Source organism: Coenobita brevimanus, chromosome 101, assembly GCF_032717465.1.
Source record: "Coenobita brevimanus isolate Jiangsu-jjx chromosome 101, ASM3271746v2, whole genome shotgun sequence".
Classification (NCBI taxonomy): Eukaryota; Metazoa; Arthropoda; class Malacostraca; order Decapoda; family Coenobitidae; genus Coenobita; species Coenobita brevimanus.
In genome coordinates, this window is record NC_137054.1 from 67,170,601 (window position 1) to 67,196,383 (window position 25,783).

Here is a 25,783-nt window from a genome sequence, read left to right on the forward strand (position 1 = left end):
ATCTGTGGAGGGGGGTTCACTGTCACTGTGGGACTAGTGAACTGTGGGGAAGTACCCATACTGGTAGGGACGTGACCACCGTGCTGCTGCTGAGGAATGAAGGCTGCATTCGCTTCCTGCCTCTTTTGAGCTGGTGGTGAAAAGTTTGTCCCGACGGTCGGTTGCGTGGCTGATACTGCTGCTGGTTAGGGTACTTGTTGTACCTCTTCCACTCAGGTTTCTGAGTGTTTTGCCCCTGGTCCTTCCACTGCGGTTTTGGACCTTGGCCATTATTCTGAGAATGGCCTTGTTGCTGGGGTTCAGTCTGAGATGACTTCCCAGACTTATCAGGTTTTCTGTTCCAGGCGTTTTGCTTACGAGTTTGATACCCGTATGCAGTAAAGAATGCGTCAGCCTTTTCTGCCATTTGGCTGGCATCTTTCACCTGGCAGATCTTAAGCTGTGCTATGAGCTCAGCAGGCCACGACCTCTCTAGCTGTGTACGCAGCATAAGGTCAATTATCCCCTCACGCGTGGAAGGAGTTTCATCTTTCTCCATCCACTCATTTAAGTAAGCTGCGAGACGATCAAGGAACTGAACAGCTGTCTCCTTGTCTTGGAGACGAGCTCGCATGAATTGAACTTTGGCGTCGTCTACTGTGAGACCATACGCCTTAATGAGTGCAGCTTTCATCATCTCATATGTGAGATTGTCTCCACGAATTCTGTGGAGAATATCGAGGGCAGGGCCCTCAAATAGGCTAAGAAACTGAAGCCGCTTAGCTGCCTCATCCAGTTGATACATGTCTGCCATGTCCTCAAAACGAGCTATGTACGGCTCAATTCGCTCGCTTTCCTTGTATGAAGGAAGCTTGATGCGTGGGGTCGCCAGGACATGTGCAGGGAGAACGCTCGTGGAGCTTTGACCAACTGCACCAGATGTATCTGAAGCCAAGGAATCTCGCTTGAGCTTCAACATTTCATATTCGCGTTTTTCGCGTGCTTCTCGCTCGGCACGTTCGTGTTCTCGTTCTCTCTCTCGTTCCTCACGCTGTTCTCGCTCATGTTCCAAGTCGAGTTCGCGCTGTTTTTGCTCGTGTTCGCGCTGTTCTCGCTCGTACTCGCGCTCCTTTTCGCGTTCCTCACGCTGTTCTCGCTCGTATTTGCGCTGAATCTTACGCTCTTCACGGGCATCATTCTCACGCTGCTGCTCCTGATTATGCCGTGAGAGTATATACTCTTTAATTTCGGTTGGGTCTGTAAGGCCCATATCTTTGGCTTCCTGTAAAAATATGGTGGTAGCCATGTCGCTAATTTACTAAGTAACCGAAACTGAGTACTGACTGCTTAGCGACGAATACTAATAAACACAAGTAAAGAATACAGACACAAGCTAGTGGTGACCAGTCTTATCTAGTTAACTCGAAAAGAATAAAGCAAAAATGCAATTAACTGAGGACTCAATAATTAACACAATGGGTACGGCGGCTACCCAGGAGCGAATAAAATCGTCTAGCGTTACCAAAAATAAAGTACTAAATAGAGTTAAGTACTCTATGAATTAATAAAGCAAAAATTCACTTGCTAAATTAACGGTAAACACCAGTAAACTTGTGCCTATAAACTTTAATGATAAATTCCTAAATATGAACGAGTGAGTACTATCTCGTGAATAGCTTTAGAGCTATGAGCTAATATCCTGGAATGAGGTCGCCAATTGTCACGGTTTTTTTTAAAATATTATTTAACTGATAATAATAATATTCAATAATATTAAAGAGCAGGGACAATGATTGTCTTGCTAAATCAAGCAACGATTCTCTAAGAACGAGAATTTATAAACTTTCTCAGCAATACCAGCAGAGACTAATTACTCACAAATGCTGAATTAGTACTGTTAGCCTCTGGAGAAAGTTACTTCACCCCTGACAATAAATAATACTAATAATAATATCAGGTTCTTGCTGATGCTTAACTCCTAGGTGGCACAACGGATTTTAAGTTTAATACAAGACTGGTCTAAGTACCAGTTATGAAAGGCAAAACGTTTATGCGAGCTAGGAGCTATATGGAAAATAAGCTTAATTATAGAGAAATGAAACAAGAGTTTACTTTACATTAAGCTCAAGAAAAAGAACTGTTAAATTTATTGATTACAAAATAAATTTAATGTTACAATTCAAAATCAAATTAATGAGATCGCACTCACTCACTCACACACGAGCTAAATTCTTACGTCTAGGAAAAACACCTTAATTAAACTCTTAAGACTAGAAAAATGAAAAGAAATACTGGTCGATGAATGCTTTGTATCACTAAGGGTGGGAGCTTGGAGAAACCGTACTCAGTGGAGTCTGGGTGCTAGCGACCTCTTCTCTCGCACTTCTGGAGCACAGAACCTCTCTCCGTCAGAGCAAACACTCGACTACATAAGTCGTGGGAAAAAAGGGGGAGCAATAGGCCGCATTTTTCTAACAGTCGAGTGAGCGAAACGCGCCCAAAACAAATCGCTCAGCGGAAGCGCTAATGTCTCACACAGAGACGATCACGTATGACAATGAAAAATTGATTTGACAAAGCTTCCGTCCGAATGAGCGGTTAACTGAACGATAAACAGTGAGTTTTCCACTAATAGTTCGTGGCTTCTCACAAAAGGGAAATGTCGCGAATTTGATTCGTGACAAGAACTATGCCGCCACCAAACGAGAATGCCTAGGCATCGTCTGGACCTTGGACCACTTTCAAGCCTATCTGGAGGGCACCCACATCACTGTTAATAACTAATAACAGATCACCAATCCTTGCAATGGCTGCGCCAGTCTCAGACCCACAACGCCCAGTTACTCAGGTGGAGAGAAACCCTCGAAGAATTTGATTTCGATATAGCGTATCGGCCTGGCAAATTACATACAAACGCCAACGCCTTATCCTGGCTGCCCATCAACGCCATCAGTACCGCCACCTGCCTACTACAAAAATGGCAAAGCAAAGATCGCCCCGACTGGATACCACCTCAAATATTCTCCGAGCTCACCGACAGGGCGACCACCTATTCACCCATATTGGGCATATAGTGCTCGATCCTGACACTGCCAGTGAAACGATGACTCGCTTACACTCATACAGTAGGATACATCTAGGGACCAAGAAACTCCAAGTATTTAACGATATGTACTGGATACCGGGCCCCTCCAACTTAACCAAACGAAGTCATACAGGCCTGCCGTACTTGTGCGGTAGGAAAGGACGTGACACGGTCGCCCGGCCCTTCAGGAAACATTACTACCCACAAGCCGTGGCAACTTTTGTCCGTAGACGTAGTCGGACCCCTCCCTCCTAAAGCAGGCTACAAGTACATTATAACTTTCGTGGACACCTATTCGAAATTCCTGATTGCTTGCCCGGCCAAGGAGCACCACGCCGCTGCCGTGGTCGACGTCCTCGTCCGCCACACTTTTTCCTACTTCGGTATTCCCCAGGCCCTTCACTGCGACAACGCCCCAGAGTTTACCAGCAAAATATGGAAAGAACTCGCCACCATCTTCGGGTACAAGCTCTCACTCTTCCCCATACAGACCACAGGGAAACGGGATATGCGAAAGAAGTCACCGTACCCTCCTCAACCAAGTACGAGCCAGAATAGAAGAAACACGGAACGAAGACTGGCCAGCCCACGAAAAGATTGTGCAGTGGGGGATGAACACCTGGCCCAGAGAAGACGGCATTACCCCTCATGAACGAGTGTTCGGAGAAACCCCCCTTCTCTTACCACTCCGACAGCATCTACAGCCCCCCTCCACGTCCCCCACGTCCGACCCCCTTCACCACCTCAGGAGCCGACTGCATCACCTACAGAACCAACAGGACCTGACATCGCCTCCACCGATCCATACAAGCCTGGCGACTCAGTTATGGTGGCCCAACTACCCATCCCTAACAAACTAACACCCCGATCTTCGGGACCCTATACAATCATCAACGTTCCCAACCCCTACCAAGTAACTATCCAATATCACAAAACTCCACCCACATACCGAAATCGCCACGTGTCTCTTCCACCCCTCACCACCCACCTCACCCACCGCCTCTCGACCACGCAGCACCCACTTCCACACCCAGCAAGCCGCACTGCCACTCACCTTCCCCGACTACACCACTGATTCATACTCGTGCTACCTCGCACCATCACACTCCTCATCCTCACTCGCTCCTCCTTCCACACTCATTTCCCCCACCACTCCCCCCACCAGCTCCACACCTTCCCCACAGACCCCCCCCCCCCCCCAGCGACCTCATCTCCCATATAACAACTACCGCCGCACCGCCACCCCCAAATACAAAGACGCCGACACCTGCCCTTACCACCACCACTCCTAGATCCGGCCGTCCCACGCCTACACACTCCTCACCCTCACCCACTCATAATTCCACACCCACGTCCTCCTCCATACTCCACACCAGCTCCACATCCTCCCCACACACCCCCTGCGACCTCGCCTCCCAGATCACAACCACCACCACACCGCCACCACCAAACACACAGAGATCACCACCCAACCCAAGAACCCCCCACCCCCACCCGGCCATCTCACCACGTGACCCTAGCTTCTCGTCAGTCGCCACCTACACCTGTCCTCACCACCACCACTACCAGATCCGGCCGTCTCTCTCGCCCACCAGCAAGATACTAAAACACTCTCAACCCCACCCCCACCAACTCCAACACCACCCAGACAAGCCACTTCCAGCTCCCCCACACCAAACATTTTCCATAAACCTCAAAATACATCAGAGAGGAGGAAAAATTCCAGTGGCCAGATCAATTTGCAGGACAATTAAGGTGTGTCAGTCCCGTACTTTTCCACCCGCGCGACCTCATAAAACCCAGGTCGCCTCATCCATCTCCAGCATTCAGCCCAAAGTCACCGGCCAGTCACTACACGCCGCACCTCCAGAAATGAAAATCAAGCACATGCTCTGGACTCCTACCCAGGGAAACAAACAACACCTTCGAGGGACGACTCTGCAGGGGTCGTTGCCTGCCTACAGTTGATGAATCTGCTCAGCCAGACAGACTGGGGCTACTCGATGACAAAAACAACCCTCTTCCAGGTAATTTGGTTCAAAACCATCGATATACACTTGAATACTGCCAGTCACAAATATTTACAAACCTCAAAGCAAGACTGCAAAATATTATTCACTATTGGCGAGTAGTCTGGATTGACTGCTGAAATGCTGAAGGCTTCATTAGGCATAGGAGTGGGATTTGATAAATACGGTAATATATGAGTGTGTTGTCTTAGCGAAGGTGATGCTTTGGAAAGCGGAAATTATAGAGGCACAAAACTTTTGAACCAGATAATGAAAATAATGGAGAGTTCCCTAGAAGGTATGATATGGAAAGCGAGTATTGATGAGATGCAGTTCGGGTTTATGTCAGGGATGGGATTATTCCCCCAAGCTAGACCTAGATAGATCACATAGCCCTGCTAGGGTTACAGGAGAGCGCTACACCTCCCAGCAAAGGCAGCTACCCATGCAGGGCGCGAACTAATGATCTCGCGATCTCCAGTCCAGTGCTCTAGCACTGAGCCACCCCGCTCCTTGGAATTATGTCCGGCAAAGGGACCACTGATGCCGTGTTCATTGTCTGACAGCTTCAGGAAAAAGACTCAGGAAAAGAAAAGCGAGTTGTACTTTGTTTTCATTGATTTGGAGGCCTTTAACATAATCCCCAGGAAGGTGAAGAAGTGTACAATGAGAAGGTTTGGGATCGAGGAGTGGCTGCATGGTTAGAATGGGTATTGGTAAGTATGTAGCTCACACCCGCATGAGTAAAAGGTGATTTGAGTGATCAGTTTTCCGTGTATCTTGGCGTGCGTCAGGGGTCAGGCTTGAGCCCCTTATTGTTTGTCATGATGTTTGAAGCTCTCACGTGACTTCAGAAATGGACTTCCTTGGGAGATGTATGCTGATGACTTGGTGTTGATTGCAGAGAATGTAAGGGTTGTAGAGGAAAGATTTAGGAAGTGGTTTGAGAGTAAATGCAGGTAAAACAGAAATGATATGTAAGACTGGCGGTGGTACTGTCAAAGCAGGAGGGTGGCCATGTGTGGTTTGCCACAAGAATGAGGGAAGCTACTCAATCTTGTGAAATATTTGTGACAAATGGGTGTATAAGAGATGAAGTGGTATTAGAGGTACCGGTAGGCTACAAGATAATGCCGATTTCATGTGTGCATTGTGTCGGGGAATGCATGTCGAGATTGTCAGGCAGGAAAGGCTTGATCATGCTGGTGTGTATCTTTAGTGGGTGGAAGAGGTTTGTTATAAGGGCAACATATGACATGATGGAGATGGGGCTGAAGCTAGCTCTGTGGTTAGGATAAATAATGGTTGGGGAAAGTTCTAGGAGCTGTTGCCTCTCCTGACACGGAGAGGGCTCTCCCTCCGTGCTGAGGGAACTTTGTATGCAACGTGTTATGCCCCAGTCACACTGCAGGCACGACTTGTCGCAAACCTCAAAATCGTGAAACCAGTCCCCGATCATGGAGGTCTCCGAGCAGTCGTGCCACCGATTGGCTATCTGTGGTTGTCCAGTGGGCAGCCGAACGGCAACCATGGCCAGGTACACACAGGTCAAGACACCGACGGGTGGCCGGCAGGTAATCAGCGGGCGGCCGACAAACGGCAGCCAGTCTGCGTCCTGTCGCAGTTTAGACCGTGACCTCTAGGCCGCCACTAGACCGACATCAGCTGCGCATTGGCCGGCGGCTGGTCTTGGTCCAGCCTACCACCTGTCGCTCGACCAATCGCCGGCTGGACAGCAGCTGGACTTCAACCACCACCTTGGACAGGAGGCTTGTGGACAGCGGCTGCCGCAGTCCAGTCGTCGCCTTGACGGAGTGCAGACGGCTACCGCACAGAGTGGGCAGCGACCGGCCTCAGTCCGGAAGGCAACCACCGCTTAAAACTCAGGTGTCACCGACCAGTCGCAGTCCATAAGCCAGCCAGACGCAGTCCCGCCGCCCACCGGGTGGCTTCCGTGCCACGACATCAGTGGTCGCGGGGAGGTTTTTCGTGCAACAAGAAAAACCTCACGACAAGTTTTTGGTCGCCATGGTGGCCTGCGGCTAGACCGAGACATATGAAGACCAGTTGTAAACATCACCAAAACCACCCACGACTTGCAGGTCGCGGGTGGTTTGCGTTGTCATACCTGCAGTGTGACTGGGGCATTAGGAGTGTAATGCTGTATGGTAGTGATAGCTGGGCAGTAAAGGATGAGGATATTCATAAGCTCAAATGTGCAGAAATGACAATGATTGGATGGATGTGAAGTGTGTCCTTGAATGCAAAACCTGGGGAAGCAAAGTTTACGATTGAAGAGACGAGATGAAGGATGGGACTGGAGTATTTGTGCTGTGATGAGAAAGGGTAGACTGAGATGGTTTGGGCATATTGAGAAGATGGAGGATGGCAATTGGATGTGGAGAGCAGGAAGTGTACAGTAGATGTTGGGGGTAGGGTTGCAAGGGTCAGACCAAAAAAGACCTGGGATGAGGTCATAGGGTGTGACCTCAGAGATATGGGATTGAACAGGGAGGCTGCCAGAGATCAAGCAATGTGGAGATCCACTAGTAGGTGACCAAGGCCAATGCATGCAAGCATGTTGGAGCCTTTATAAATAAGATGAAACTAAATGAAAGTAAGTACCACAGATCATCATCATATAAATCAATCTTCAAGTATTCAGTCCCTTACTATTCATCTACAGCTTCACTCCTGCTTACAAAATCAAACTAGCCACTAATGCTGAAAATGCACATACAGGATAATCAAATACTTAATTCTTTTCATCTTTGTTAGCATAAATAACAAATTTGTACCTGCCAAAGGCACATGGAAATAGCATATATAATTATTATATTTACATATTTACAAAGTATGTGGACAGTGATTATGAAGGCAGTGTGATATATCACTGCTGAACAATTGCCTTGAGATGAAACTTGTTCCTACACAGTCTTATCTTTTACACCAGTGTTTTTATAAAATATACGAGAAACAAGACCATACTACTATGATATCACAAAATAATCAGTATGTTAATATGCACAGGAATGGCATTTAATGTTTTCATTTTATTTATTAAAAAAAAAAAAACTAATTAAGGTGCAAAACAAGAATATGTATGACAAATTTCACTGTTCAACAATGATAATCAATTAAAATGTATTTTTGGTTCAATGTTTCAGTATTAAAGTTTGAAGAAGTAACAAATTAGTATTCTTATACAAATCTATTATGTATTATTATCAATCTGTTAGGAGACAATAGGTCTATCAATAATATAAACAAGGTATATATAATATATAAATACTCTTTAGGGGGATGACCCTATCTAATGTACAAATATATAAAATAATTTGGTTTAAGTCATAATAAATGACCATATAAAAATTATTACAACAGAACTCCTTTCAACTGCAAGGGTGGGGACCAAAGTCTGTGCCATTTTTCTATATACTGGTAACACTATCTCTACTACTCTAGGAATGAGGTCAACAAGATTCAGTACCATGCTCCTAAAGGTTTAGAGCTTTTAACATACAGTATGATTTAAAGATATAGTTATCATTACAATATCATAATCATCACATTATCAATGTTTACCATATTCACTAATGAATGGAAGAAGAGATCAGTCATATAACAATACAGTAGATTGCATCTGGATAACTATTCTCATTATCTAAATAATACTGCTATTTCTGGGAAGTGCATTATTTACACTTACATATGATATATATGAACAGCAATATCACTGCTACGTACAGTAATACTTTACTAATACTAATGCTGATGAACATATCATCAATATAAAAGGTTCTTAGCTGAAAACCTCACATTTCACCGGTCAAAAACTAGACAGTCAAGAAAAGGTGACATTTACCACTTATAAATTCTTTAACTGTGGTACATTATACATCTGCAGTCAAGCAGTAAGGTTTACTAAAGTTCCAAGATTGCACCTGGTGAGATCACAAGCTACAGACACTGACCTCCAGTTTCCAGTCATTTCTCACTATGGCACATTAACCATTAATATATACAAAATACTTTAAGTATTTTTCACTTAATTATAACATGATATCCAAACTTGGATGACCAATCATTCTTTGAAAATTCATGAGATTCACATATTTACCAGTATTAAAACACCAAAGCACAGAAAACAGAAAAACTGGGAGGAGATGATTGAACTGCGGCTAAAAGGAGTTCAACTCTACAAAGGCAGCACAGGACTTAGATCCAACGCAATTGACACTGCTTGCTGTCATGAATACCAATAGTTCAGTACCAAGACAACTACCAACTCTTTGATAAACCTTCACACGACACTTACAAAACGTTAACGTCAGGATTGGACCCGAGTTGAAGTTCCCTATACAAGCCAAAGAATATGGTGCCTGCTTGAACCAAAATGTTCTATACGGTAAACTCTCAACAAGCACTGGAGTCACATTCCTTGATAACCCTGTGCTACTGGGAACAATAACCTACTGGGGGGAAAAAAAAAAAAAAAAAAAAAAAAAAAAAAAAAGACTGGTTTCACCATCATCTAATGACTTTATTCTGTTTTGGGGGAATAATCAGTAAATAAAAGACCACTAGTACTGTTATAAAACTGTGCAAATAGAGGGTTTACCATATATAGAAAAAAAAAAATGGGAGAACAAATTTCCCAAACCTCGGAGGCAGAGCAGGTACACAGGTAAGCCTTGGTTTGCTAGCATATTAGTAAAATCTTCCCTACCACAGGCACATCACTAGCGCTCAAAAAGCTTAGGAAGCCACAGAAATGCAGCAATCATACATTTCCAGTCTTCACATGAGTATGATATTTGAGAATTACAAACTCTCCCAAACACAGAATGATCAGGAGTTTTCAACAGAGGAACATTTAGTATTAAACACCCTCCTCTGGTTATGTTCAAAGGCTGTAAGTATAATTGATCTAGCTTTCCTTGAGACATCTTATATATACTGTACAGAAGACTCTCACATATCTGATGCCTGATAATCAGTGACATATCAATTGTGACCATCAAACAAATTAACCAGTTGGCTATGCGCTGGTTATTAAATAGTTATAAAAATATAAGACAGTTACTTCATATATTACTTATCTCACAAACTGTAAATCCAAATCCATATGAAAATATGAGAGACAAATACAGTCAAGAATATATGAGGGACTTAGTACAAAACCCCTAATTTATCATAATTCCAACCTCTACTTCCTACCAACAGATGGGGCTTGAAAGGATACTTAAACAAAGAAGAAAAGAAATGACAGAAGTGGAAGCAATAAATAGTTTGCCCAATGAAATGGACTACAGTACTTTATCTGTATGATTTAATGAGATGAGCACATCAACCTCACCCTGCAGAAATAAATGATTGTCTACTGTACGGTTTATATATGTGATCTTGCTTCATGAGCAATTAATGCCCTATGATTATATGTAAATATAAAATCTGTCGGTAACAAAAGTGCGAAGATCCCAGATAAATTCTAGGGAATCTTTCTGTCAAAAAAGCAAGCATGAGACGACTACCCAGCATCACAGGCAAGTGGAAGCCTCTTCTTAAGAAAGATACCCTGAATTAAGCAAATATTTACCTACCAGTCCTGTGTCAATAGTTATAGCTGTAAGCAATGAGATTCAACAAAGTAAAACAGCTTAGTCCCTTGCATCTGTCAGAGCTTAGAAACAGGGTCTCTGTAAATAAATAACAGTTAGCCTTATGTACTGGGTAGACTGAGTCATGAGCAAATATAAATACTATAAAACAATAAATGACAATAGCTACCTATGAGTACATCACACCTCCACACCCTGGTCTTCTGAGCTGAAAAGAACATCAGGGCGGAAGACCTTAGGAATGGCACCAGTGGTAGATTGCCTGGCAGTAAGCTGCCTAACTACAGGGGAGGCACATCCAGGCACAGGGGAAGACATTGAGGAAGATTCAGGTTCGCAAGTGGACGCTGATGATGACTCAGGCAAACTGGAGGAAACAGCTGATGATGACGATGTGACTGGGGGTAAGGTGGGTGATGAAGGGTTTTTATTGGTGACTGAAGCACAGTTCAAAGTATGAGATGAAGAGGTGGATGGTTCTTGTAATATTGAAGTACTGCCAGCTTGAGAAGTGATTGGCAATGAAGATGATCCATATTCCATGAGCATATGGGACTCCTCACCAGAATTCTGACTTGGTGTGGAGTATTCTTTATGGTCTGGAGTGAGAGATGGGAATGAAGGAAATGTAGCTGCCGAGGCTAGGTGTGGACTTGAAGGTTCGCTGGGAGAGGCTAATTCGCTATCCGAATCCATATTCAATGGTGGAATGGTGGGGCTGGATTTCAAGAAGAATGCCATCTTCTCTCTAAAAGGAAGAATAATATACAGTACTTAATTAGAACAGTATCAGAGTAAAGGCTCAATGTAAGTGAAAAACTCATCATTCACCATCATCATACAGACTTCATTTCTCACCCAAGGATGGGGTAAGGAAACAATGACTATTCAAAATATTCCATAAAATTAAATTATACAAAATTATCATTACAATTATATAAATGACTCATCATTTCAAAATTATGAAAAATGTCAAGACATACTTGAATGAAACCATATCGGGTTGACCCCTGGGTGTTTTGGAGTTTCTAAGCTTGTGGATCTCCCTTGATGTTTTTCTTAGCATTTTCTCCATCCTCCGATCTTCAGGGGACTTCACTCCACCACCTTTTGTAGCCTGATAAACAAAAAGAAAGATTTAATGGCCTGCACTAAGACCTCCCAAATTATGCCATCTGATTACCAGTAGAAACACCAACTCATAATGACAAGACGACTGATAGCTTTGGTGGTACAAGCAGTTCTGTATATGTTAAAGAAAACTAGCTCCACTAATTCTTTCTCTTCCCCTTTACCTTATGACATTCTACCAGTAACTTCTGTGGTAAATATATATGTTAAAGAAAACTAACTCCACTAATTCTTCCTCTTCCTCTTTACCTTATTACATTAATATAAACACACAGAATATGTAGTATCAAATCATAAAATAAATATAAAAATATAAAAAAAAAAAATTATAATGATAAACGAATACATACAGACCCATCGGCAGACATCACTCAATTGATTTCAAACTTGGTCTACAGCCTTTACGCTATCTATCTATCTATCTATAGCCCGACACCCTAATCCTGCAAAGGGTGGCCGCAGACAAAACGCCTCCAAGTCATTGTCACCCACCATTTGACTCCCCTCCCCCCAACTCACCCCCCCCTCCCTCATATACCTCTCAGCCTTTACACACATCATATAAAATTAATATCCACATGGCACTCACAAATGTATGGTCCTGACTCATTCTGTCTGTTTCACTGTGAAAGGTTTTGGATATGCTTGCATGCGTCAGTTTCACTTGCTACATGATCTCTGGCAACAGCTTTCTTCAGTCTTGCTATGAGGTCATTCTGTAGCATCTCATTCCAAGTCTTTTTACATCTGCCTCTTAGTGCTCACCTTCCATTCATGTTCCTAGAGTTTTTTTTCTCCTAATATTCATCATCCATTCTCTCCACACCTCCAAAGCACCTCAGTCTCACCCTTCATATCACTACCTGAATGCCTTAAATTCCTGCAAATCTCCAAGTGCTCATTTGTGTAGCCACTTGCAGTTCTATCATTCTGGGATGGAAGAGAAAGTTCTGCTTTGCTTTTGTTGAGTTGGAGATCGGTTTAGACAGAGTACCCGGGGAGGTGGTGACGTGGGCAATGAGAAAGCTTGGGACTGAGGAATGGTTGGTGAGAGTGGTTGTTGTTGTTGAACTACCCCAGTCTGTCTCATCGAGCAGATCCACCACCTGCAGGAACACAACCATCCCTGCACAGCTGCTCCATACAGTGAACCAATGTTCCCATGAGGTTAACAGCACCTCACCACAGCGAGGTGTGGGGATTAGCACTGATGTTTGGTTCCTAGGTAGACACCACATTTGCATCTCTCCACCCAGTTAACAAAGGCACCAAAGTAGGCTCCAGGTCACCACATTATTTGGTTATATGGTTACCACCCACCATTGTAAATGGTTTCCTGAGTTACAAGAAGCCATTCTGCTTATCACTCAGTGCAAAGCCACCTAAAGTGGACTGAAATGCAATAAATAGTGACAGGAAGGATACCAGAAACAGGAAGAGAGAAGGATAGACACATGAAAAGAATGAGAGATGTGAAGGATGAAATAGGCAGCACTACAACAAGTGGATGATGGGTGCCCCCATCCACCTCCATGTAAGACTGATTATGGCAATATAAGTGGGTGCTAGCATGCAGGTAATAAGAGTGAACAGAGATTTGAGGAATGAATTTTCCATGAATGTTGCTGTGCATCGGGAACCCGTTTAATGCCCCTTATTGTTTATTACAGTGCTTGAAGCTCTCTCGCAAGACTGTAGAGGTGGACTCTAATGGGAAATGTTGTAGGCTAACGACATGATGCTGATCGTTGATAATGAGAGGTTAATGGAGGAAAGATTTAGGAAGTGTAAAGATGGAAAGGGGTACAATGGTTTGAAAAAACAAGTGATGATATCTACGGCAGGTGGGAGTACCATTATAGCAGGAGTATGGCCAAGTACAGTCTGCCCACATGTTAGGGAAGTAAGTCCATCTGGTAAAGTGTTTGTGATAAGTGGGTGCATACGAGAAGTAGTGGTATTAAAGGTTCCTTGAAAAACAATGCTGATTTTGTGTGTGTGGTATATAAAGGACAGCACACACAAAGAGAGAGGTGGGAATGGATTATTTCTGTTGGAGAGTTTCTGAGTGTATGGAGGAGTTTTGTGATTTGGGAGACATGGTATGTGCTAGAGGTGGGACTGGAGTAGCTAGGGTACGCAGTGTTTGAAGACTCCATCCACACTAAGGGGTCTTCATACATAGCATGCATTGGGAGTGTAATACTGCATGGTAGTGAAACCCGAGCAGTTAGGGAAGAGGATATCTGTAAGCTCAAATATGGAGATGATAATGATCATATGGATGTGTAGTGCACCCTTCCATGAAAGGCCTGGAGTGGGGTGTTAGGACGGTGAATGAGGAGTTCAGGGAAAGGATGGGAGTTGAGTGTATTAGTACTGTGATGAGAAGAGGCTGTATGAGATGATCTGGGTATGTGGAGAGGATAGAGGATGATAACTGGGTGCAGAGGGTAAAAGGTTTGAATGCTGAAGGTAGAGTTGTGAAAGGCAGACCGAGAAAAACTTAGAAAGAGGTCATACAGTGTGATCTCATGGATAAGGGACTGAATAGAGAAGCTGCTGAAGATCAAGCAATATGGGTAGCCTCCATCAGGTGACCAAGACCAATGCACGCAAGCACATTGAAGCCTTTGTAAACAAAATGAAAATGAAATGAAACTACATATCCATCTGGTTATATACATTTCTGTATGCTCCACCTACATGTGACACCTCCCTTTTGACAAAGAAGTTTCACAACAATAAAAAATTACACTTCTCAGTATGTGGATGGACAAGAAGCTCACCAAGACATAATGTACCTTGGAGGTGGGATAAGAGTGTAGAAACTGAAGTTATGGAGAAAATAAGGCTTTTCTGGGAATGGAAGAAGGGCAGTAAAAGAGAGGAATACCTGGCTGCCAAGCATAGGGCCAGAAAAGTGGTTAACAGGATGAAGTCTGAGTCACAAAGACTTTTACTTGATAACCTGAATTGTGTGGAAAGGAAGAATATGATATTTAAGGAGGCAAATCAGATGAAGAGGGAGAAAAGGGATACCATAGGTAAGTGGTGTGTGATGAATGATGCAGGAAGGGTAGTGGAACAGTGGGGATATTAAAGATGCAACGAGAAAGCATTACAGCTAGCTGTTAAATGAGGGGTTTGACAAGGACATGGAAGGTTTGGAGCCTGCAGATCCAGGGTTTGGCCCTTGGCCTTTGATTGAAGCAGCTAATGTGAGCAAGGCAAGAGGCAGGATGTAGGTGGGGAAGGCAGCAGATGTGTCTGGGTTGAATGCTGAAATGTTGAAAGCCTCAGGAGATATAGGAGTGAGGTATGTCATTGACCAGATAAATATGATTATATATCCTTCTGCCTGTGGGTGACTCTACACTGAGTGACAAGCCAAATTGTTTCCTGTACACCAGGAAACCATTTACTACGCTAGGTGGTAACCATATAACCAAATTTTGGCTCCTAGTGGTTTAGTGGGTAATAAAGGTGCTCCAATCGGATTGAGCCGATGAAGGTTTATATCCAAGGGAAGGTTGGGGTTTATTGCTCAAGTAATGCCACTCGGGGATGAGTGATGCTGGTCACTCTCATCTTAAATGCCAGGCCCAACTTTCCTAGCCCCGGACTCCTACGCTCCTCATGGGGCAATGTAGGATTAGATGATGGATGGATGGATGGATGAGTGTGTTGTCCCAGATGACTGCCTGAAGAGTGTAACTGTAAATGTGTACAAGGTGATGCCCTGGAAAGAGGAAATAATAGAGGCATAAAACTTTTAGACCAGACAGTGAAGGTAATGGACAGAGTTCTAGAAGGTATGTTTAGAGAAAGAGTGAATATTGATGAGATGCAGTTTGGGTTTATGCCAGGCAAAGGGACCACTGATGCCAAACTCACTGTTCGACAGCTTCAGGAAAAGCATATTGGAAAGAAATGAGGAACTGTACAAGGGGAAGGGTGATGCCCTGTAAAGAGGAAATTATAGAGGCATAAAACTTTTAGACAAGATAATGAAGGTAATGGACAGAGTTCTAGAAGGTAGGTTTAGAGAAAGAGTGAATATTGATGAGAGGCAGTTTGGGTTTATGCCATGCAAAGGGACCACTAATGCCATATTCACCGTTTGATGGCATCAAGAAAAACATACTGGAAAGAAAAGGGAGCTATACTTCGTTTCTGTTGATTTGGAGAAGGGCTTTTGCAGAGTCCCTAGAGAGGTGGTGATATGGGCAATGAGAAAGCTTGGGATCGAGGAGTGGCTAGTTAGGGTGGTTTTGGCCATGTATGTGGATGCTCGCACCCATGAGTTTCCCGTGAATGTTGGTGTGCACCAGGAGTCAGTTTTGATCCCCTTGTTGTTTATCATGGTACTTGAAACCCTCTCACATGACTTCAGAAATGGACTCCTGTGGGAGATGTTGCATGCTGATGATTTAGTGCTGATTGCAGAGAATGAAAGGAAGGCAGAGGAAAGATTTAGGAAGTGGAGAGATGGTAGGGGCACATAGACCTAGGAGTAAATGCTGAAAGAACAAAGTGATGGTGTTGGTACTGTCAAAGAAGGAGAGTGGTCATATACTGTATATGTGATTTGCCACAAGAGAGTAGGAACTAATTCCATCTTGTGCAATGTCTGTGATAAGTGGGTGCATAAGAGGTGTAGTGGTATTAGAGGCAGACTGCGAGATAATGCTGATTTCATGTGTGCAATGTGTCTGGGAGAGCAGGTGGAGATTGTCAGGTGCAAGAGGACTGAAATTGCTGGTGAGTCTCTTGAGTGTGTGGAAGACTTTTGTTATATGGAAGACATGTTAGTGCTGGAGGTGGTGCTGGAGCTAGCTCTGTGGCTAGAGTTAGGAGTCGCTGGAAGAAGTTCAGGGAGCTGTTGCCTCTCCTGGCACTGAGAGGGCTCTACCTCCGTGCTAAGGGATCTTTGTATGCAGCATGTGTTAGCAGTGTGATGCTGTATGGCAGTGAGACCTGGGTAGTAAAGAGGATATTTGCAGGCTCAAATGTACAGAAATGGCAATGATTAGGTGGATGTGCAGTGTGTTCCTGAGTGTGAGGCCTGGGGGGGCTAGGTTTGCAATGGAGGAGTTGAGGGGAAAGATGGGACTGGAGTGTATTGGTGTTGTGATGGTCTGGGTATGTGGAGAGGATTGGGGATGATAACTGGGTGCAGAAAGTCAGAAGTGTTAATGTCATGGGTAGGGCTACGAGAGGAAGACCGAAAAAGACCCGGGACGAGGTCACTGAGTGAGGCCTCAGGGATAAGGGACTGAATGGGGAAGCTGCCAGAGATCGAGCAGCATGGAGAGCCGCCATTAGATGATGAGGCTGACGCATGCAAGCAGGCTGGAGCCTTCAAAAACAAAATGAACTTTTCACACATGTAGCATACAATCCTGAGCCTAAAGGGGACATCCCCTTAAGAGTAACAATGGAGTCCCACCCCTACACACATACACACATATGCAAGCACACATGCACCTGCGCACATGCATGCACACACACACACACACACACACACACACACACACACAAAAGCACTGGTCACATTATCAATAAAATCCTTCAACACACTCTAAAAGCATACCTGGCAGGTCTATCCCCACTCTCCTCATTCATCCCTGAAAGAAAGCAATCAAAGCCTATTACATCTAGCACGTTTCTGACATCCTCATGAAACATGGTATACGGCCATACAACTTCTGCTACCGCACTCCCACCATCCACTTGTCTGATCAGCACTTCACCTTTATCCACATTTACTCTTAACCTGACTCCATTCTCTCTCTCTCTACCACCAGTATTTCCCTACAGCCAACCCCTTACTATCTGCAATCAACACTAAGTCACTGGCATACAACTCCCAAGGGAAGCCATTCTAGTCACTTACCAATGCTTCAAGCACCATAGTAAACAGCGAAGGGTTCAGAATAATTCCCTGTTGCACTCCAACACTCGATGAGTCATTCTTACTTTGGTACTTGTGTCTTTGTACACTGTCATAAACACTCTTGCAATCTGCTCCTCAATGCCCACTTTCTTCACCAACCATTGCCAATACAGTAAGAAAGTTGCTAATACTAAATAAAATTTTATGAACACAAAAAAAAATGGGAAGACATAATACTGTGCAGTAATGTAGGCATGTATAATAACCTGAGAGAGAACACTGGTCATGGTGGTCTGATCAGTGAGCCAGGCAGGGGGATCAGGGGAGTTTTTGACTCCCTCTAGTTGGGTTTTTAGACTGCGCAGACCCTCCAACTCCTCATGAAGTTGTCGCAGGCGTCGTTGCTGAGCTGCCAAGTCCAGTTCAAGGTCCAGAGAGGTACGCCCACCCTTCAAACCTGGCCAGACATAGAAAGGAATAATCAGACTGTTATTCACATCACATAAATAATAAGTGTCAGAGAATAAGGGTCTGGCTGCTGCTGATGACGATACAGATGATGAGGATGACAATGACAGTGGTAATGATAAAATAAGAACCAGTATTGCTTTCCTACAGTCCACTAAGAAGGCCACTACAATCAGTGGGAGCAGATGCTGGAAATTCTCATGAACTTAAGAAGGTATATGGCAATGACAGACAGGCATCAGAAGAGTCCAGTTCAACAGGACAAAGGAGAGTAATATATACATATATCTATCTATCTATTTATATATATACATACATACACACACACACAGTAGAACCTCAACAAGTCAACCTTGCACACACACAGTACAACCTCGGTAAGTCCACCTTGCAGAAGACGGAATTTCCAATAAGTCTAACTCTGACTGAGGTGTGACTTAGTGATTATTCAAAGGGTTACATTTTAGTTAAATTGATTGTAAGGTGAAGCAAATATGTGCAGAAAGTTACATAATTAAGTGACAGTTGCATCCCTCCACCTATGCAATCTCCTATCCTATCCTAGCCAATGCAATGCACCAAATTGCTTTTATTGTTTATTTTTATTGCTTTATAAACACCTCTTTAACCTGTGGATTGCAAGCCACAGCTCAGGCTGGGTAGCGTTGCATTGCAAGCCACAGCCCAGGCTGTGCTGGCTGTGCAGTATCGCTAACTACTCCATCCCCATGCAAAGTTACACATGGCGCTATGCAAGGACAAAGAGAAAGAGATTTATTCTTTTCACCAGATGATGCCCTGGATGTTTATCTTCAAGTTTATAATAAAAACAAAAAAAAATTTCTTGTTTTTTTTTCTTACTACTCCCCTACGTAAACTTATGCATGGCCCTATGCAAAGACGAAGAGAGAGAGAGAGAGAGAGAGAGAGAGAGAGAGAGAGAGAAAAAAAAAAAAATTATTTTTTCTTTCAGTAGATGATGCCCTGGATGTTTATCTTCAAGTTTATAATAAACAAAAACTAAAAACTTTTTTTTTTTTCATTTTTTGCACACCACGGGGTGGGATAGAAAAAGGTAACTGCGCAATCCACGGGTTAATTTAGTGTTAATAAACAAGTAATCACATATAATTTGTGACTACTTGGGGGGAGGGGGGGGAGTACTAAAGATTTTTTTTTGCAATTATTTCCGTTTCTTTCTTTACTTCATTCTTTCCTTGTCCTTCTGTCTATGGGTGACTTTACACTCCCTCTTCTGTCTCTCTTTTCTTCATTCTTTCCTGTTCTTTCTGCCTATGGGTGACTCTACACTGAGTGGGAAGCTGAATGGTTTCCTGTACACCAGGAAACCATTTACTACGCTGGGTGGTAACCATATAACCAAATTATGGCAGCTGGTGGTTTAATTGGTAATTGCGGCACCCCAATTGGATTGAGCCGGTGAAGGTTTATATCCAAGGGGTGGTTGGGGTTACCGCTCACGTAAAGACACTCAGGGATGAGTGAGGCGGGTCACTCTCATCTTAAATGTCAGGACTAACCTGCCTAGCCCTGGGCTCCTATGCTCCTCATGGGGCAATGTAGGACTGGATGATGGATGGATGGATGATATATATGGAAAATGTGAGTGCGTTTAAGTACTTGGGTAGTGTGATGAGTAAGGATGGAAGTTTTGTGGGTAATGTCCTTGAAAGGTTACAACAAGGAAGAAAGGTTACTGGTTCTTTGAAAGCAGTGATCAGGAACAAGGAAGTGAGCATGGAAGTGAAAAAGTTACAACATGACAGTACTGTGATACCAACTCTAATGTATGAAAGTTAAGTTTGGACCTTGTTGGAGGGACAGAAGTCAAGAAAGCAGTAAAAATGAGTTATTTGACAGGAGCCTGTGGAGTCACATAGACAGACACACTGACAAATGAGGAAGTGAAGGAACACTGTGGTGTGGATGTGATAGGAAGCGTTATGAGAAACACACTGAGGTGGTTTGGCCATGTGGAGAGGACAAAGAGTGAGAGACTGATAAGGAGAGTGTATGTGAGAGAGGTGGAGGGGGGGAGGGAGGGGGAGGCCAAGGATGAGATGGAGGGATGGAGTGAAGAGGTATATGAGAGCTGGAAAATGGTGGGGGACAGGGCAACAAGGAAGCAATTTGTTTGTGACCACTCCTTAAGGGATTAAGGTGTCTTGCAATAGATATACTGTACATACATACATATATATATACAGTATATATATATATATATATATATATATATATATATATACACAATACAGTATATATATATCATCATCATCATCAGCTGTTTGAGTATCCACTGCAGGACCGGCCTACCCCGACCAAAGTCGGGACAATACAGCCAATGTATTTTTACCAAGTGGCTTAGGCTGTCTGGTACAGATTGTATGTAGGGTGAGAAGTGCTTGTAAGTGTAATTGTTGTGTTGAAGTGGCTTTGGATGTTTGTGTAGTCTGTGAACCGAGTGTAATCGGCCCACGCAAGCCGACTGGGTGCAAGCATACTTTACAGTAAGTGATACTGGTTCAACCACAGCACCCCTTGTGTCCGCCAATGCAGTACATGGCCGGGTGAACACTCCCAAAGTTTATTACCCTGGCGAGGTGCGAACCCTGGTTCACCCGTGTATGAAATGCACACTCTGCCACTGTATATACATATATGTATATGTATATATACAGTAAACCCTCTCTACTTTGAACCTGAAGAATTCGGAAAGCGGTTAATTCGGATCTTTTTTGACTGCCAGAGAAATAATTTTAATTCAGATAGAAATCTGAATTAAGCGACACAAGTTCTAAAAGGGTTCCAGTCATAAGTGGACGTGAACAGTTTTTGTAAAAATAATTGTTGTAATAAATGTAATTTTTAAGAAGAGTACAGTACTGTACCTTCAGTACAGGTAAGTGTACTGTACTCTACTACTGTGTTGCAAGACTTCATTATCAAGGTTTGACACTATTTTATTTATTGTCTTGTGCATTCTTTGAGTATAAAGTAATAAAATACTGTACTTTTCAATGTTTTTGAGAAAAAGCCATGTTTTAGTGAGCGTGGATGTGATTTGGGGATAGGGGCAAGCATAAGCTCCAATAATTCAGATTTTTTGATAATTTGACATAGGGTTCCCCCAATTAATCCAAATTATAGAGGGTTTACTGTATAATAAATCCTGGATCCAATCAAGCTCTATGTTTATAGGCAGAAATACATAACGGAAGAACGATCAAAAACTTTGACCACCAGTGTGTGAGGTGGTGGTATTATTATTGTTGTTGTTGTTATTGCTTCAGGTTCATTTGGACATGAACCCAGTTAACTGCAGACTGAAGCTGCTGCTCTCCTGGAGTCCACTATCACTGTTCTGGGGGATAGGATAGGAAAAATGGAACATGTTGCCTTGTTACACCAATGCTACTAAGTAAAGGTATTCTTCTCTAACACCATCCATCCCTCTCCCCTCTATTCTGGACACTGATTTAACAGCCTGTTACCTGAGGCCCAGCAGTCCTCTTGCATACTTCACCTCTACATCCATGAATCTGTTAACTGAATCGGTACTTTGCCACAAATGTGTATGGAAGTGACAATCCCAAAGGGTACAATCCTTGTATCTTAAGATATGGGTCTGTAAGCTCTGTGCTTCCTGCCCACAGGATGGATATGGGCACAAATGTGCATCATTCAAAATCCTCCAATGGAACAAAAGAACCTTGCTTTAAATTTCCCTACCCACATGTGAATATGAGACAACTGGAAAGATGACAATGCCAACAATGATCAAGAAGTTTAAATGTTAGAGAGTGGGAAGGGAATTTATTAGTGTACACTAAATATTCAATAGCTTATGAGCTCTAGGTATCAAAATATGTAAGTCTCAGTGACTATGTCCATTTTAGTTATGTTGACAGATCCCATTCTTACAAATACACTCTAAGTCTTAGCTTCATGGAATTTTATTTTGAACTTATTATCTCACCTGATGAACCAGGAGAACTTGAAGATAATCTGAGTGAGCCTCCTAGCCGGCCCTTCCATCTTAGAGACCTCCTCTCTGCTGTGCCTCGCTGGAATGGTGCTCGTCTGTACATTGGGACACAGCTGTCACTGTCACTTCGGTTAAGCTGAAATAAACAAATTTTATCCTGATTATATTCACAATTGACAATACTATTAACAGCATATAAATCCTAATGATCTACAGCTAATCTAATTCTTAACATTTGTTATTAACAAATCAATGTTTGGGCTTCAGTGAGGGATATGAGTTTATATTTCCAAGGACCTTTGCTGTGTAAATATGGCAATATGGAGGTTCAGGTTAAAGAGACAACATATTGCGAGAAAACTTAGCTATTCTGCGAAGAGTAGGATGCTTAGTGTGGAGCTGAAGAGGTCTCTGTGTAACTGAGATGCTTCTGATATTCTCTTATGGAAATGAAACTGAGACAGTGAATGAAAGAAATTATCTTTTTCAGAACAAATGCAGTCATACGTAGGGTAGACAGCATAAGTGGCAGACAGAACAGTTGCTTAGACCTTTGGAATGGAAGAAATGCTATTGGAAATGAGAATAAGCTGTGGCAGTGTTTAATGGGAAATGAAAATTACTTTGAGGTGACAGACATAATGAGTACAAACAGACAGGATACAAAAGAAAATCATGGAAAGTGAGACTGAGTACTGAAGAAGATCAAGTATGATGTAGAAATATAAGAATGATGACGTATGACTGAAAGAGAAATAGTAAAGGCAAAGTAATAAAGAACCTTGGAAAGAATTCCATCATGGCTATCCTGTCTAAGTGTTCCCTGAAGTAATCAATGTACAGTATAGGAGATTCTGATGATGACAAGGTTCATACAAGTGACTTCCACTGGTACTTTGTTCATGGTATGATAAGTTTGCTGGATATCATTATTGCAACCATTTTACCTGCTAAATGTACCACCTAATTACTGCTTTGCATCGTCATTCATCATCATCTTCACCCTTTTTCTCACTTACAGATGGAGTGAGGCCTTGATAAGAAACAGAGGCCTGACTGTTGCAGCTGCACGTGACTTACATGAAGAAGTGTTACTGCCAACTTTAATGTGTGAATGTCAGAATATGGTGTAAATATGGTGTGGCATGAAACTGACAAGTCAAGGGTGAGAGCAGTGGAGATGGGACTGCTGAGGAATGTATGTGGAGTACAGAGAGTGGACAGGATACGAAATAATGGGATTCGTGAAAGATGTGAAATGAGGAAGTCTATGGACATCAGAACTGAACAGAGAGTACTGAGATGGTATGGTCATGTGGAGGGAATGGATAACAATAGTGGTGAAAAAGGTATATCTGAGCAAATATGAAGGCAAGAGGAGGCAAGGTAGGCCAAGGAGAAGGTGGAGAGATATTGTAGATGAGTGTGTGAGAAAGAGAGGTTTGGAAGTCGGTGAAGCTAAGAGACTGACAAGAAATTGAGCTGGCTGGATGAATATTGAGAGAAGAAGTGCATGATCTGGGATTTGGCACCCCTTTTTAACGTGACAGCGTTCAGACTGACTATCGGGTACGTTTATATGAAGCCACAGAACGTGGTGAATGTTTTTGGCGTATCAGATAGAGCCAAGATTCCTGGGGCTTGAATGGTGTGTGAGTGGAAGTGTGGCCCATTGAACTGGACAAATTTGGGCTGTCTGGCTTGAAATGCATACTTTTAGAAAATGGAAATGCTTTAGTACTTTTTAGTTCAGAAATTTATGTTACTGTTGAGTAATAAAAAACTAAATACAGTACTTACAAATTAATAAATTCCAAATTGTTCCATCTGCTATTACCGAACTTTGAGTGCATTTTCCGGCACAGTATTGGTTCATAAATGGTGGTACATGTTCATAGGCATAATAATATGGTTTTAAAACATATCAATAATAATAATAATAATCAGAGTAGTAATACAGTGGTGGTCATATTGTCCCTCATTTTCTCTCATTCTCCCTCTGTCTGTCCCTGACGGTCCATTCATCATTAATGTTTTCACAGTCACTCTGTATTCAACATAACAAACACAAAAGTAATAAAGGCGATACTAGTCTTATAATAATAATAATGATAATGATAATATTAAGCATTACTATGAATAATAACATGACTCCTCTTGTTAGTGTCCTTCATTCTCTCGCGTTCTCCCTCTGTCTGTGTGTATTCAACAAAAATTTTACTAAAGCCAACACTTACTCAGTACTTTTCACTTTCTTTTCTGAGAATATCCCACAGTAAACCTGAGTAATAAGCACAAAAGTGTGAAGATCCTTATGCACACGTAAAAAGACGCCAGTGTAGAAATGGACTGGCACATTCCTGGGCTCCATCCCAGGCGATAATTTATTGAAAGAGGGGGTGTGTTCATGAGCAGCCTGCTGATTGGCGTACGAGTCCTGCCAAGCATGATGTCACCTTTCCGTCACCACCTTCCCACCCCCTACCCTACGCGCCGCTCACTGAGTTAACGGGATATTGGACCCTGTCTATATGCAATTGCCTGGGACAACCACTGCCCAGCCTCTAAGATCGATTCACACGTTGTTTTGTATGGACTATGAGCCATATGTTTAGTGGAGCAAGGGTCGTCCATCCAAGCCCAGTGCATAGAGGAAGGGTGAAAATGGTGTTATATGCAATAAAACAGGTTTGGCCAGGGGTGGCGTGTTGGGCCCTTTCTACCCACAACGCCTCATTTAAGATGAGAGTGACCAGCCTCACTCATCCCTGAGTGGCATTACGTGAGCAATAAACCCCACCCACCCCTTGGATATAAACCTTCACTGGCTCAATCTGACTGGAACTCCGTAATTACCCACTAAACTACCAGGCGCCAAAATTTGGGCGTATCGTTACCACCCTGCATAGTAAATGGTTTCCTGTTGTACAGGACACCATTTGGCTTGTCACTTAGTGTAAAGTCACCCACAAGCAGAAGGAAGAGGAAAGAATGAAGGAAAGACAGACAGAAGAGGGAGTGTAAAGTCACCCGTATTACATATCTATCTATATATTTATCTATATGTGTGTGTGTATATATATATATATATATATATATATATATATATATATATACTGTATATACATATGTAAGCAGGCTCCTACGCTTCTCATGGGGCAACGTAGGATTAGATGATGAATGATGAATGAATGTACGTGGTTTATTGAAGCAAGTAACAGACGACTGAAATCTAGTGTCAATCCCTTCTTACGATTAACCCCTTGAATACAAAGATTTATTTTGTATTTTTATTAGCATTTCCAGATGATCTGAATGGCTTTGGGAAAGACTACCTGAACTGGCTGGGTCAGATTTAGCTTTCACTAACCTCTCTGCAATTTGAGGTCCATCCAAGCTAAATAACTTCCCTCGAGGTAGCAAGAATAAACTGGAAAATTCAACACTGGATTGAAGGAGTTAGTTAGTCGGTTTGGTGGCAGCAGCAAGAATAAAACAGACATGACATCCAATTGGTGCTAATGTAGATTATATTCAATCTTCAGTTGAAGAGGTCTTTTCTAAGCTGAATAAAACTGCCTTCCA

General features: G+C 42.9%; 1 protein-coding gene across 1 annotated transcript in view; it reads right to left on the reverse strand.

Annotated features, from left to right (window-relative positions):
- Positions 1-9,681: 9,681 nt before the first annotated feature.
- Positions 9,682-25,783, reverse strand: part of kibra (WW and C2 domain containing protein kibra) — a 53,628-nt gene continuing 37,526 nt past the window's right edge. The window contains exons 13-16 of the mRNA XM_080284378.1: positions 22,190-22,334; positions 17,991-18,181; positions 11,678-11,811; positions 9,682-11,442 (exon numbers count right to left, since the gene is read on the reverse strand). Of these exons, the coding sequence (XP_080140504.1) occupies positions 10,875-11,442; positions 11,678-11,811; positions 17,991-18,181; positions 22,190-22,334 (1,038 nt within the window). The 3' untranslated portion in view covers positions 9,682-10,874. The remainder of the gene's footprint in view (positions 11,443-11,677; positions 11,812-17,990; positions 18,182-22,189; positions 22,335-25,783) is intronic.